The 14,307-nt window shown below is 48.8% G+C and overlaps 1 protein-coding gene across 4 annotated transcripts in view; it reads left to right on the forward strand.

Moving 5' to 3' along the window:
• Positions 1 to 14,307, forward strand: part of EFR3B (EFR3 homolog B) — a 172,133-nt gene that overhangs the window by 10,990 nt on the left and 146,836 nt on the right. Inside the window, exons 1-2 of one of the 4 annotated variants that reach the window (XM_039529182.1) lie at positions 11,700 to 11,761; positions 13,732 to 13,910. In XM_039529182.1, the coding sequence (XP_039385116.1) occupies positions 13,904 to 13,910 (7 nt within the window). In that variant the 5' untranslated portion in view covers positions 11,700 to 11,761; positions 13,732 to 13,903. Of the gene's footprint in view, positions 1 to 11,699; positions 11,762 to 13,089; positions 13,271 to 13,327; positions 13,507 to 13,731; positions 13,911 to 14,307 lie in introns of those variants that run through there. The other 3 variants (XM_039529183.1, XM_039529184.1, XM_039529185.1) reach the window with 3 other exon arrangements.

A 14,307-nucleotide genomic window follows, 5' to 3' on the forward strand; every position in this document is an offset into this window, starting at 1 on the left:
CCAGCACAGCAGGCTCTACTGAGCCCCACAGGTGGATATTTATAGAAAACTTATTACAGTGTATTGTAGAGTTGTTTTTCAGCCCTGTATTGAAAACCAGTGCTATTTAAAATGATTATTTCCCTTAGTAGGCAAGTGTATACAGCACTGTCATTTGTTTTGATAAAATCCTTACCACCATTTCATACAAGCTAGCATTGACTGACAAAGCCAAAGAATTTCCTTGAGACTGCAAAATGCATTCACAAAATACTGGCAGCCCACATCCATATTCCAAAGGCCTCTGTTTTGTTCTGAATAACCACTGGGAGTATCTCATGGATGTGATCAATGCAGCAGTTGCAATCTTCCACTGACAGAATTTCCCATAAGAATTTCTTAATGATTCCACCAGCTTCTTTTTATTTTGTGGCTTTCGCTTCTAAATGAGAATAGCATCTCAAAGAATTCCATGCTGCTTTATCACGTTTATGTCTATGCGCCTTAGGGGAACGCGGAGAAAAACAACACAATTATACATATCAAGCAATACACAGCGTATTTCCCAATATCCTTTATCTTATGGGTCGTCAGCTATCCCTCGATACGAGGACAATGTCTGGCAGGGGGTGAGGAGAGGAGATGTTACACCCTTGACAGAGACCTATGCATGAATTTTTTTAAGATGGGGGAGCTGGTGCGCAGGCGGCAACCTCACAAAACTTGACAGGAAGGACCCCTGGACCTGGTGGCAGGGGAGTCCGAGACAACTGGAAGGCTATGTTCTGCTGCAGCCCTCATCCGTAGAGAACTGACAAATCCTCAAATACACCTGTTCCACCATTGGGAAGTTTGGATTGTGCTTCACCTGGAACCTCACCTCAGAACTGTTCGCCAACGGTGACCCTACCAGGACCCTACAAGACTCTGGACAACATAGTTCTGACGGTCATTGAGGGACACAGGCCTCTCCACCACAACAAGGTAATGGTCCAAGGAGAGGACCATTATCTTATGAGTAAGGCCATGGGAAACACTCACTTTGAAATTCTTGCACTATTATTTAGAATAAAGATCTATTTGCAGAGTCTGAGAATCTCCAGTATTTTCCTGCATAATTTAAGCTTCCACTAAATATCTGTTTATCTAACCTTCCTGGTCTTGAAGAAAATCTTCCAAAATGTGATCCAATTATAAGGTATCTTCTGATGGACAGAATCAGTAGAGAGGAGTGCAGTTAATCCTAGTGGGATGCTGATTCGGACGTACACCTCTACCCCGATATAATGCAACCTGATACAACACGAATTCAGATGTAACGTGGTAAAGCAGCACTCCACGGGGGCGGGGTTGTGCGCTCCAGCAGATCAAAGCAAATTTGATATAGCGCAGTTTCACCTATAACGCGGTAAGATTTTTTGGCTCCCGAGGACAGCGTTATATCGGGGTAGAGGTGTATAATGATTACAATATAAATGTCAACACAATAATTTTACTGCTGTTAATTTTATCAGAAGGTTCCAGATGATGTACTTTAGCCGTCATGGTTATATTAACCTGCTGAGGTTGACAAACAGGGGTGTTGTAACCAGGAGACACTGTCTAACAGTGGGGTGAATTGCAGGATTCCATTCTGAGAGATGTGAATGTGCTGGGCCCGTCTTTTGAAAGGGGTTTCTATGGAAGAACTGAGTGAGGAGTCAAAGGCCTGGTCTACACTACGAGTTTATCTCAAATTTAGCAGCGTTAAACTGAATTAACCCTGCACCCGTCCACACAACGAAGCCCTTTACTTCGATATAAAGGGCTCTTAATATCGATATCTGTACTACTTCCTGATGAGGGGAGTAGCGCTGAAATCGGTATTGCCATTTTGAATTAGGGTTAGTGTGGCCGCAATTCGACGGTATTGGCCTCTGGGAGCTATCCCACAGTGCACCATTGTGACCGTTCTGGACAGCAATCTGAACTCGGATGCACTGACCAGGAAGACAGGAAAAGCCCCATGAACTTTTGAATTTCATTTCCTGTTTGCCCAGTGTGGAGAGCTGATCAGCACAGGTGACCATGCAGAGCTCATCAGCATAGGTAACCATGCAGTCTGAGAATCGAAAAAGAGCTCCAGCATGGACCGTACGGGAGGTACTGGACCTGATCGCTATATGGGGAGAGGATTCCATGCTAGCAGAACTACATTCCAAAAGACGAAATGCCAAAACATTTGAAAAAATCTCACAGGGCAGGATGGAGAGAGGCCACAATAACTCTGGAGCTGTGACAGAGGGCATATGTCTTTTTACTACCTGCTGTTGACAATTTTTCACTTTAACAAATCTCTCTATATGCTACATACTTGATGTTGCTTTCCACTGTGTTCAACTCCCCATTATCTTTTTCAAGATAAAACAGTCCTCACATGTACAGTAGAGACTCTATTATATTAAATTGCCCATTGTTTTTGACATCCCCCTGTAAATCCCAATGTATATTGAATAATTATACTGCTGTATTGTACAATGCTGCACCCAGTGAATACCATGGAAGAAGAACAACTGATTATTTTTCCCAGATCACTCAATTTTTTGTATAATTTATACAGCTTTATCTGTGTCTGAATGCTCATGTAGACCACAAATGCCTAGAAGCTTATGATGGAGAGTGATGTGATACAGATGCGGGCAAGAAGTCAGGAGTCCCTGGGTCACATTCCTTATTACCAACGATTTGCTGAGTGGCCTGGAGCAAGTCTTTTAACTTCAGTTATACCTCAGATTCACAGTTTGTAGAATGAGGTTGGTAACACTTACCTGCTTTTACAAGCCCTTTGAGATCTATGGGTGAAGAGCACGGGGAAATGCTAGATGATGTTACTGAGGGTATGTCTACACTACCAGAGTAGTTCGATTCTACTTAAATCGAATTTGTGGAACCGATATTACAAAGTCGAACGTGTGTATCCACACTAAGGACAGTAATTCGACTTTGTGCGTCCACACTAACGGGGCAGGCATCGACATTGGAAGCGGTGCACTGTGGGCAGCTATCCCACAGTTCCCGCAGTCCCCGCTGCCCATTGGAATTATGGGTAGAGCCCCCAATGTCTGCTGGGGGAAATAATGTGTCGAGGGTGGTTTTGGGTAACTGTTGTCATTCAACCACCTCTCCTGCCCTCTCTAGGTTTGAGCTCTGGGGTCCCCTTGTTGCCCGCGGTAGATGGGCTGCTGCAGGGGGTCCCCTCGCTGCCTGCCACAGCTGGGCAGCTGTAAGCTGTTGCCCTTGGCAGCTAGGAGCTGCGGCGTCCCCTGGCCACCTATAGGGGTGGGAAGCTCTGGGGGACCCCCCTACCTATGGGGCCTGGGAGCTCCAGGGGACTCCTGCTGCTGGGCGCCTGCTGCCCGCAGTGGCTGAGAGCTGCAGGGCTCCCTGCTGACAGCTCCAGTCCCAGGGCAGAAAATGTCACCGAGGTCTCTGGAAGTCACGGATTCCATGACCTCCATGACACAATCGTAGCCTTAATTATGACTGTGTCTCCGAGCAGAGCTACTTATTCCTGGGGGAATTCTGAGCCAAAACCATTAAAATTATGCGCACAATATTTTAAAATTATGCACATTTTATTTGTCAAAACAACACAGTATAATCACACCAGTTTCAGTTATTTTGGTAATTGAGCCCCCGCCCGTCTGTCCCTCCCACTAGCCCTTCTGAACCCCAGTCTGTGATCCTCCCCCCTCAGCCCTATGTGCCCCACGCTGTCCATCCCCCCAATATCCCGTTCCCCTTGACCTGACACCATGGGCAGGGCACTGTGAGGAAGGCAGCCTCTTTTTCTTCCCTATCCACAGCTGGAGTTGCTCCCGCCCGGGAGCAGCTGCTCTGTTCTGGTGCCACAGTGGTCCCTTGTGGGTGAAAGGTGTAACAGCAGTGCCTTTCCAGCAGAATGTATTTTCTGTGTGTGTGGGAAATTCTGCACAGCACATGAATTCTGCACATGCACAGTGGTACAGAATCCCCCCAGGAGTAACTACTATTTAGTAAAGAAGAGCTTTGTTGTTCCTCTGCAGCTGGTGTGTTTATGGGCTTTTTGAGAGTCTGCATTTGTATGTTGGTCTGTAGCAATGTGGAACATACCTGCCTCTGCAGGCACAATGGCCAATAATAATTATCCTAGGGGAGGCAGTGTGGTCTAGTGGGTAGAGCACTGGTACCTGGCACCTATTCCCAGCTCTGCTACTGGCCTGTTGGGAGACTGGGGGAAAGTCATTTCACCTCCCTGTGCCTCAGTTTCCCCAGCTGTAAAATGGTGACAGTGATATTTCTCTCCTTTGTTAAGTGCTTTGAGATCTACTGATAAGACCTAGGTATTATTATTATGGGATGGCTAAGTCATGGCACAGGCAACATGAAACAAGGGGAAATATCTAGCCATCAAAGGAAAGGGGGAAAGGAGACACAGATGATTCTTCATAACCTGTTCATTTGTCTGACATGCTCGTGTGTTTTGTTGTGGTTCTCAGCTCACTTGGACACTGTTTTACCTGTTCACTCAAATGTTTTGCCTAGCTGTTGAATTAGGCACCTGTTCCTTAGGCGGCCTATGGGCTAGGTTTTTGCTTCCCTAACCTTGGGTGGAATGGGTTTGAGGGGACAGAACAGAAAGGGTTAATTTGTGACTGCTTGCAGGGTTGGCTGAAGGGGTTTTGTTATCCTGAACAAACCAGGAAATATCCACTCCTCTCTCCTGGCCCTCAGCTAATGCCAAAGGGGAGTTTAGAAACTCTCACCAGGACTGGAGTTGGAGCGAATTCTCCCTTTATCATGCCAAGCTGAGGCCTGTGCGGCTGACTCTGAGGGGTGTTCTGGATACCACCTCAAACTGAAACGCACAGGGAAGTTTGTGGTGGAGCTGGCGAGAGACCCACAGCAGATACATGCAGCCTTGGATGCCTTTGACTTCTCGTCGCACTGCTTTGTCTTCACCCCAACCTGTTCTGGCATTCTGCTTCCCCTGTTCTTTAACCGCTCTCTTTATCTGTGTCTCAGCATTACATTTGCTTCATTAGAAAGAAACTCTGAAGGACAATCTAATTATCTTCAGTGCAGATGCCAGGAGCCCAAGGCTGCAGAGCAGGTGGTGTGTGCTCAGGATCAAAGAGGTCTGAGATATCGGGAGTAAGAGACAGGACTGAGGCAGGAAAATGACTTGGCATCTACAGCTGCCACATGCAGAGCTGGCTGAGGTGTGGGCGAGAGGCAGAATCAAACAGGAGGCCCGTGCTGCTGAGACTTGATCGAGGTGCTGCAGGAAGCCCTGATACAGATGGTTAGGAGAGATGGGGAGTGTGATGCTTCAGAACTGGCCTTTTAGAAAATATCCTGACAGACTCGAGCCTCACTGGCTAAAATTCTTGGCTTATTAAAAAGATTCCTGTTTCAGGACAAAATCCAAGTGCCAGCAAGGTAGTTTGTAGGAGCACAGGCTTCGGTCCCCATCTGTGCTACTCATGGGCTCACAGACTTTGAGGCCAGAAGGGCCCATCAGGATCTTCTAGTCTGACCAAATCACAGTGGGATGAACTGGCTCCAACACAAGTGTCTCCACGTCACTTCCATCTTGTGCCATAGATGGGGTCATCACTTCATCTGGAGGTGCACTAAAGCCCAGGTCAGAGACAGGATGAGGCTACGTCTGCACTTACCCCGCTACAGAGGCACAGTGGCAGTGCCACAGTGCACTGTTGTAGGCCGTCAGTGTAGACACGACAGTGCTGGGAGGGGTTCTCCCATCATGGCGGTTAATTCACATCTTCAAGAGGCACTAGCTAGGTCAATGGAAGAATTCCTCTGTCGACCTAGCGCTGTCTACCCCAAGGGATAGGTCGTTTTAGCTACATCTCAGGGGAGTGGATTTTTCACACCCCGGAGAGACGGAGCTGTGCCAAAGTAACTTTTCAGTGTAGACCAGCGCTCAGACTCACCTGCACTCGGAGATGGAACGATGGGGCGGGATCAGCCATGTTGTAACCAGATCCACCAACGTGGCTGGATCTGTAGCTCTAAAGCCTTGGGCTTGGTCTACATTTGATCAACCTCCCTACCTTGTTCAGAGTATAAAAACCCCACACTCCTGACCAGCAGAGCTTTGCTGACGTAGCCACCACAGTGACGCAGCTACATTGATGGAAGAACGTCACTTACGTTGATGTAGCTAACATAATTTGGAGAGGTGGTGTTCCTACACCGACAGAAAAATCCCTTCTGTCAGCGTAGGCTATGTCTACACTACAGGGTTATGCCAGCATAGCTACACCAACGTAGCTGTGCTGGGGTAGACTCTGTAGCATAGACAAAGCCTTGCCAACCTTGGGGGTTTTAGCCACTTGTGCAGCTGCACCAGGGGAGATACCTAGTGTAAACTCAGTGCATTGGCCCCGATCACAGTTCGGGCCAGTGCACTGAGGCTACCTTCAGAGGTTGCATTAGTGCAGCTACTTCAGTTTAGCTCAGGGGCGGGCAAACGTTTTGGCCCAAGGGCCACATCTGGGTGGGGAAATTGAATGCAGGGCCATGAATGTAGGGCTGGGGCAGGGGTGCAGTGTGCAGGAAGGGGCTCAGGACAAGGGGATGGGGTGCAGGCTGACCAAGGGGGCTCAGGGCAGTGGGTTGGGGTGCGGCAGGGAGTTGGGGTGCAGGAAGAGTGCAGCAGGAGGCTCAGGGCAGGGGTTGGGGTTCAGGCTCCAGCCCAGCGCCGCTTACCTGGAGCGGCTCCAGGGTGGCAAAGGCGTGCGCCAGGGCCAGGGTAGGCTCCCTGCCTGCCTGCCTGCCCTGGCCCCGTGCCACACTGCACCACTTCACCCCCGGAAACAACTGGCACCACGTCCCTGTGGCCCCTGGGCGGGGGACACACGACAGAGAGCTCCACATGCTGCCCTCGCCTGCAGGTAACTGCCCCGAAGCTCCCATTGGCCACGGTTCCCCGTTCCCAGCCAATGGGAGCTGCGGGGGGTGGTGCCTGCAGGCGAGGGTAGCACGCGGAGCCCTCTGCATCCCACCCCCTTCCCCAGGGGCCGCAGGGACGTGGTGCTGGCTGCTTCTGGGAGCAGCATGGGGCCTGCGGCGCCATGGCAGTGGCAGTCCCGCGGGCCAGATCCAAAGCTCTGATGATCCGGATCCAGCCTGCGGGCCATAGTTTGTCTACCCCTGGTTTAGCTACATAGATGGCTGCAGCCCCAATATAGGCAAGGCCTTAGACTGGCCTTAGACTGAAGGAAGCGGTTTTCTGTTTCTGTCTAAAGCCCTATTGACTCTTGGGTCTCAGTCAGTCTTTTCTGAGCACTTGACCACTTCCCTTTTCTCCTCTCAGTCACTTAAAAATATGATCTAAACCCTAGATTCACGAGAGGCAGTGCCGATCTTCAGGGTCAACTCTACAAAGCCAACCTTTTCTAGCTCTCGCCTTCTCGTTGTGGGTCAGCACAAGACCCTTCTCACCATTTGAGACCTAGTTTAAGTGGGACTTAATTGGTCTTGTGCTGATCCTTTGCAGGGTGAATTTTGCCTTTAGTGAGCAAACACTAGTACAAGGGCTCTGATGTGGAGCCCTCTTAAAACTGCATGTTTCTAGTTGCCTTATTCTGTTAAATCTCCACTCTATCTGAAGCATCTACAGCCTTTTCCCTTCCTTCTATTCTGGGATAGGATTACGGGTGAGAGAAATACCCTAGCAAGAAATAAAAGAGATGATAGCTGGCAACCTTTGAAAAATGAGAGAGCTGAAAAAGAAAGACAGGTGCAACTTGCTCCTTAGACTGTAAATTAGCCATCTTCAGTGGTGAGTGCAGTGCAGCCATAAAAATAACGGAAAGGTGAAGTCTCCAACTTGATAAGAAACCGCCAACAGCCTCCTGGCTGGTTGATTGAAGGAAGGAGACTGGATGCCCCATGACACTCATTGGAACATGTTGGGAGAGCATGTCTCTGTAGCTGCATCCAGCTATTGTAGGTGTGTTGAAATTTGGCACGGACCACATGGGACTTGCATCAAAACATAGCACACATTTTACCCAGCACGGAAATCGTGAGAGGCACTAATGTCATAAAGGGCAGTTGCGGGAAGATGAGGTTCAGACATTGCTCATGGAACGGAATCCCAAATCCGTTCCTTCCCTTCTGGCACTGGACACTGAAGATGTAGATTCCTACCCCAAATCTCAGTGCAAAGGAGCTGTATCGCAATTCATTGCAACACATTGGGAAAGTAAGGTGACAAAAGGCAAGACGGCTGAATTCAGTGTTTTGTCTAATATTAAAGACCTACAGTCCTGCCCACCCAGCTCAGTATCCACTGAGTGTGTTCACCACATTCAGATTGGCTTGGTCAATGTTTGCAAAAGGCTACAGGCCGAGAAGACAAATTAATTGGGAAGAGGGTATTACTTTCCATGGGCAGCTGTAAAAGTGTAGCAAGTCTAATTAGATACCAGACTGGGGACTAGATAATTGTGTTCCACTTTCAGACCGGCAGTTTTTCGCCTTGGTCAATGTGTGCCTTTTTATGCTGATGGAATAAATATGCATCTAACGTGAATTGCGTGAGGTCTGTCTCATTCCATTAAAAAACAACAACGTGGTTTTAAACTGGGAGTTTTCAGTGGGCTCTCTCTGGGTTGGAGGGAATCCTAACAATCGTGCTGAGGGTTCTCAGATGCAATGAGCACAGCATGTTAATTAAGAAATCATTTGCTATATTAATAGCTTGTGTTAATCTCTAACAGATTCTACCCAAAAGGTGTTTCAGTCAGCTGCACAGGGTCTTTACCAGATGGGATTCTTTTTTAGTTTGAGGAAAATGCGTATGGAAAAGTACAGAGGTCAGTACAGATGCATCCAGCAGGAACTCTCTGAGATCACTTGAGCTCCGTCGCTTGGCATGTTTGAAATAGAACCAGCCAGTACTCTCATAAAAGTTCTGTCACAAGAAAGTGAGAGCAGAGAGGTGATCTCCCTTCCATCCCTGAATTGAAAACTGTGCAAAGCCCCGAATTATTGTCTGTTTCAGATCAGTTTCACTTTAATTCCAAAGTACAATCTAAGGAGAGTGGGGCGAACCAAAACAATGATAGAAACTGGATTTTGTTTCTAAAATAAATTACAACCCCTCTTCCCTTCAGTTTTGATACTGAATCATGGACAGATTGTGGAGTTGGAGTTAGATCCGCAGCTGGGGTAAATCGGTGTAACTCCATTCTCTTAATTAAAGCGTCACTGATGCCCCAGCTCAGCATCTAGTCCAGTAATGCACAGGCTTACAGATTACATGCCCTACAGAGCTCATTACTGAAGACACATCTTCTGTTTGATGTAATTATTGTGGCCTGCAGCTGTAAATCAAGGACGGCTTTCTGTTCTGTTTCATTTTCTCTTGTGTGAGTGGCTTAAGAAGGATGCAAATAATAATTTAGAGCAACTCTAAACTGGTGTATACAGTAAATATATTTAAAGTCTGGGACCCTGTTCCAGGGCCATGTTCCCTTGGGGAACCTGCTAGCTCCTGAAGCACATCAGAGAAGAGGGATGAATTTCTTCCTTTGTACGGGTAAAGATTTAACTGACTCTGGCTGAGAGAGCAGAACTCACTCCTGGGGAGGTTCCAGATAATCTTTAAATTAAGCACACATGGCGTGTATCAGATTCCTTTCTGTATACACAGGGCACTACTGAAATGCAGCTACCTCTGGAGTGCAGCATTGTAGCCAGGCACAGAGTACAGCGGAGAGGAGAGGGTTTAAGGTTTAGACACTGAGCAGATTTTGCTCTTGCAGAAATCACCATAGGATCTTTAATGGCCATGCAGAACCTTGGTTTCAAAGGTCTCATTCTAAAGGACCTTAGAGCTGATTTATCTGCCTCACATGGATGAAGGGCTGAGTTGGCCTGTGCTTCTGAGGAATGCAGGGACTCCAAAGCTAAGGCATAGCCCATTAGGACATCTCTTCTGGCTTCTCAGCACTTGCGCACTAGGGCTCTGACCTTTGTATGTGGCACTCAAGTCTAAGGAGAGGGACGCCCTGAGGTGTAGGTGGTTCTTATGCAGCTTGCAGGATGGGTGAGCCCCAAGTTCATTTGGGACCTGATGATGCTGCATTGTGACACACAAGCCAGTGAAGGCCCCTGTTTGTGTCCATGTGCAATGTCACAAGAGAGTGCAGCAGTATCCCGCATGGAAACAGGTGCCCCAATCCTGTGGTTGCATTCCTACTAGGGACACCCTAAACAGGCCCATGGCCTGTCACTGAGGTATCAAGAGGAACTTGCTGTAGGTCCACTTAGCTGAAGGAGTGAATAGGGTCTGTTGGTGAAAGCAGGGGGCTCTGAGAATTGGGACTCTTGGGTTTTGTTCTCAGATCTGACATTGATTTGCTGTGAGTCAGCTGCATACCAATGTGCCTCAGTTTCCCCACCTATAAACTGGGGTGTTAATACAGATCTATCTCCCAGGGATGTTGAGATGTATGAAGCACATTCAAATCATTGCACATCCAGATTATCTTCAATGTATAATTGTATTGCTTTCATTTCATTTCATTTTCATTGGGCTGTCACATTTTCTAGACACATGTGCATCTTCAACGTGTCCCAAGGAATGCACTGATTCAAGAGAACTTAATCTAGTCCACCAAGAAACTCAACTGCCCAGCCCGAGACCTGCTTGTAGCCAAAAGCCTGAGTCACTAGCCCTGAAAACCCAAACAAGTTTGAGGACTGTTGTCTGTGGGACTAGGAGAAAAGAGATCCAGAGTTGAAGGCTCTTTGTGGTATCTGGTTCCCTGCTGTAGAAACTGGGGGACGGTCAGAATACCTCACCTCAGCTATAGGGGTTATTATAGTGTAATATATAGGATACGTGTGTGTGCTGCCCTCTCCTGGATGGAATCAGAACAGCTAATCATGTCAGACCCAGACTGGATTCTTCTCTAGCTCAGAAGATAGTGACATTTTTGGAACAAGAGGGTTTAGATTCTGGCTGTGCGGCTTTTTTTTTTTTTGCCTCCTCTGCAGCATGGAGCACGAGTCACTTGCAGGTTTAAACTAGTGTAAATGGGGGATTCTCTGTAACTTGAAGTCTTTAAAACAGGATTTGAGGACTTCAGTAACTGAGCCAGAGGTTACAGGTTCTATCACAGGAGTGGGTGGGTGAGGTTCTATGGCCTGCCATGTGCAGTAGGTCAGACCAGATGACCATGATAGTCCGGGGTAGGCAACCTATGTGCGTGCTGAAGGTGGCACGTGAGCTGATTTTTAGTGGCACTCACACTGCCTGGGTCCTGGCCGTCGGTCTGGGGGGTTCTGCATTTTAATTTAATTTTAATGAAGCTTCTTAAACAGTTTAAAAACCTTATTTACTTTACATACAACAATATGTGACAGATCCCGACCAGTGGGGTACAGGAGTCTGGTAGAGGGCAAATATTACTGGTCACTGGATGAGTAGTTTTCTGTTCCCTGAGTGACCAGAGCAGGGGCTGCACTAAAGTAATCAAGAACCTGCTAGAACCAATTAAGACAGGCAGGATAATTAAGACACCTGGAGCCAATTAAGAAACTGCTAGAATCAATTAGGACAGGCTAGCTAATCAGGGCACCTGAGTTTAAAAAGGACCTCACTTCAGTGTGTGGTGTGCATGTGAGGAGCTGGGAGCAAGGGGAGCTGAGTGTGAGAAGACATATTGCTGGAAGGCTGAGGAGTACAAGCATTATCAAGCACCAGGAGAAAGGTCCTGAGGTGAGGATACAGAAAGTGTTGGGAGGAGGCCATGGGGAAGTAGCCCAGGGAGTTGTAGCTGTCACACAGCTGTTACAGGAGGCACTCTAGACAGCTGCAATCCACAGGGCCCTGGGCTGGAACCCAGAGTAGAGGGTGGGCCTGGGTTCCCCCTAAACCTCCCAACTCCTGATCAGACACAAGAGGAATTGACCTAGACTGTGGCTTCTACCAGAGGGGAAGGTCTCTGGGCTGTTTCCTGACCCACAGGGTGAATCTGTGAGGTGAGCAAATCCACCAATAAGCACAGGACCCACCAAGGTAGAGGAGGAACTTTGTCACAAATAGTTTAGTTATATATTATAGACTTTTATAGAAAGAGACCTTCTAAAAACATTAAAATGTATTACTGGCATGCAAAACCTTAAATTAGAGTGACTAAATGAAGACTCAGCACACCACTTCTGAAAGGTTGCTGACCCCTGTGATAGTCACTTCTGGCCTTGAGTCTAACCCCACTGTTGCCATTTAGTTCCAAAATCAGACTGATGGAATATCAGGGTTGGAAGGGACCTCAGGAGGTATCTAGTCCAACCCCCTGCTCAAAGCAGGACCAACACCAACTAAATCATCCCAGCCAGGGCTTTGTCAAGCCAGGTGTTAAAAACCTCTAAGGATGGAGATTTTACCACCTCCCTAGGGAACCCAGTCCAGTGCTTCACCACCCTCCTAGTGAAATAGTGTTTCCTAATATCCAACCCTGATTATTGTAGCACTGATCAGGGCCGGCTCCAGATCCCAGCGCGCCAAGTGTGCGCTTGGGGTGGCATGCCGCGGGGGGCGCTCTGCCTGTTGCCGGGAGGGTGGCAGGCGGCTCCGGTGGACCTCCCGCAGGCGTGCCTGCAGATGCTCCACCGGAGCCGTGGGACCAGCGGCCCCTCCGCAGGCACATCTGCAGGAGGTTCCCCAGAGACGTGGGACCGGCGACCGCCAGAGCACCCCCCGCGGCGTGCCGCCCTGCTTGGGGCGGCGAAATTTCTAGAGCCGCCCCTGGCAGTGATGACCCCAGTGCTGTAATAATCACAAATAATCTCTCCACCTGTTGAAAGCTCAGTTGCTTTCCTCACACCAGTTACTTCCCAGGCACCACCTGACTGTTCTGCTGAGCCCAGCTGCGGTTGATATCTGTCCACCCCCACTTCCCCTCCAGGAAACTTGAAGCTTCCCGTTCCTGTTTCTCCAGAGCTGGTGTGTGTGTGTGTGTGTGTGTGTGTGTGTGTGTGTGTCTCTCTCTCTCTCTGGGCCATTCCTCTTCCCTGTTACTGCTAGACAAATTAGGGGAATCAGTCCTACTCCTGCGGAAGTCTGATGGCAAAACTCTCCAGACTTCAGTGGGAGGCTCCCCGCTGGGAAGCCACCTCTCTCCTGCAGGAAGGACGGAGCAATAGACAGATGGAGGGGTGGATTTCTTGATGTCTGAAGTCCCTGCTGCGGTTTCTGTGGCAGCTACTGGTGTCCATGGAAACAGCTGTGAGTGTGTCAGGCAGAGGGGGGGAGGAAGGAAGGAGCAGTCAGACCAGGGAGGAACCTGTCTGAGAAAGGAGGGAGCTGGACCCCTTTCCCCGTCTCCTAACTGTCTCAGTTCCCTCTGCTTGCCAGTCACCTGTTGGTCAGGACAAATGATGATTTTATCATTCCAGGCTGCTGTCTTGCTGGAGGTCCAAAGTGCCTGAAAGAAAGCTGTAGGCTTGGCCGCCCCGTTGCTGGTAAATGGGCCTTCAGGGATCTCTGCTTCAATTCAAGTCACTGTTCTCTTTCCTCCCGCCGAGGCTGTGCTCTGGGCAGGGGTTATTACTCATCGCTCCTGTTTAAAAAGGAAACTGCGCGGCTGGGGCTGTCTGCGTGACTTGGGAAAAGAACGAGGCAGCCGACGCACCAAGTAACTTAATTAAACGTTTCTCACTCTTGTTTTGCTGCTGCTGACTCTTCAGAGAGGGGCTCTTTCCTGACTGATCGTGGGGCAGCAGAAGTGTCGGTGGTTTTCTCGGGACTTGCCAGCCAGACTGTGGGGAGAGAGACGCCCACACGGATTCCCTCCCTGCCTAGGCTGGACTGAACTTCGGGACCAGTCTTGCAGTGTGAACCCGGCTCTCGAGAGCAGCAATGACAGGTAGGGGGGGAGCTGCAGCTGCTTGCACTAGTGGCAGCACATGGCAGGGGATGTGGGAAGGAAGGTGAAGGGAGAAAGGACTTAACCTCTCTTTTTTTTTTTTTTTGCTTGCCTTGTACCTTAAGGGTTGCTCCCTCCTGTTGAGTATTGTCTGTCTGGTCTAGGCATGCGAGAAGCAATAAGATACCCCATAGTTTTGCCTGGTGCAGGCAATGTGGCAACTGCAGCAGTCAAAACAATGAGGAGTCCTTGTGGCACCTTAGAGACTAACAAATATATTTGGGCATACGCTTTTGTGGGCTGTAACCCACTTCATCAGGTGCACGGAGTGGAAAATCCAGTAAGCAGTATAACAGCACCTGGAAAGATGGGAGTTGCCTTACTAAGTGGGGGTCAG

This window comes from Mauremys reevesii, linkage group 3, assembly GCF_016161935.1.
Source record: "Mauremys reevesii isolate NIE-2019 linkage group 3, ASM1616193v1, whole genome shotgun sequence".
Lineage (NCBI taxonomy): Eukaryota > Metazoa > Chordata > Testudines > Geoemydidae > Mauremys > Mauremys reevesii.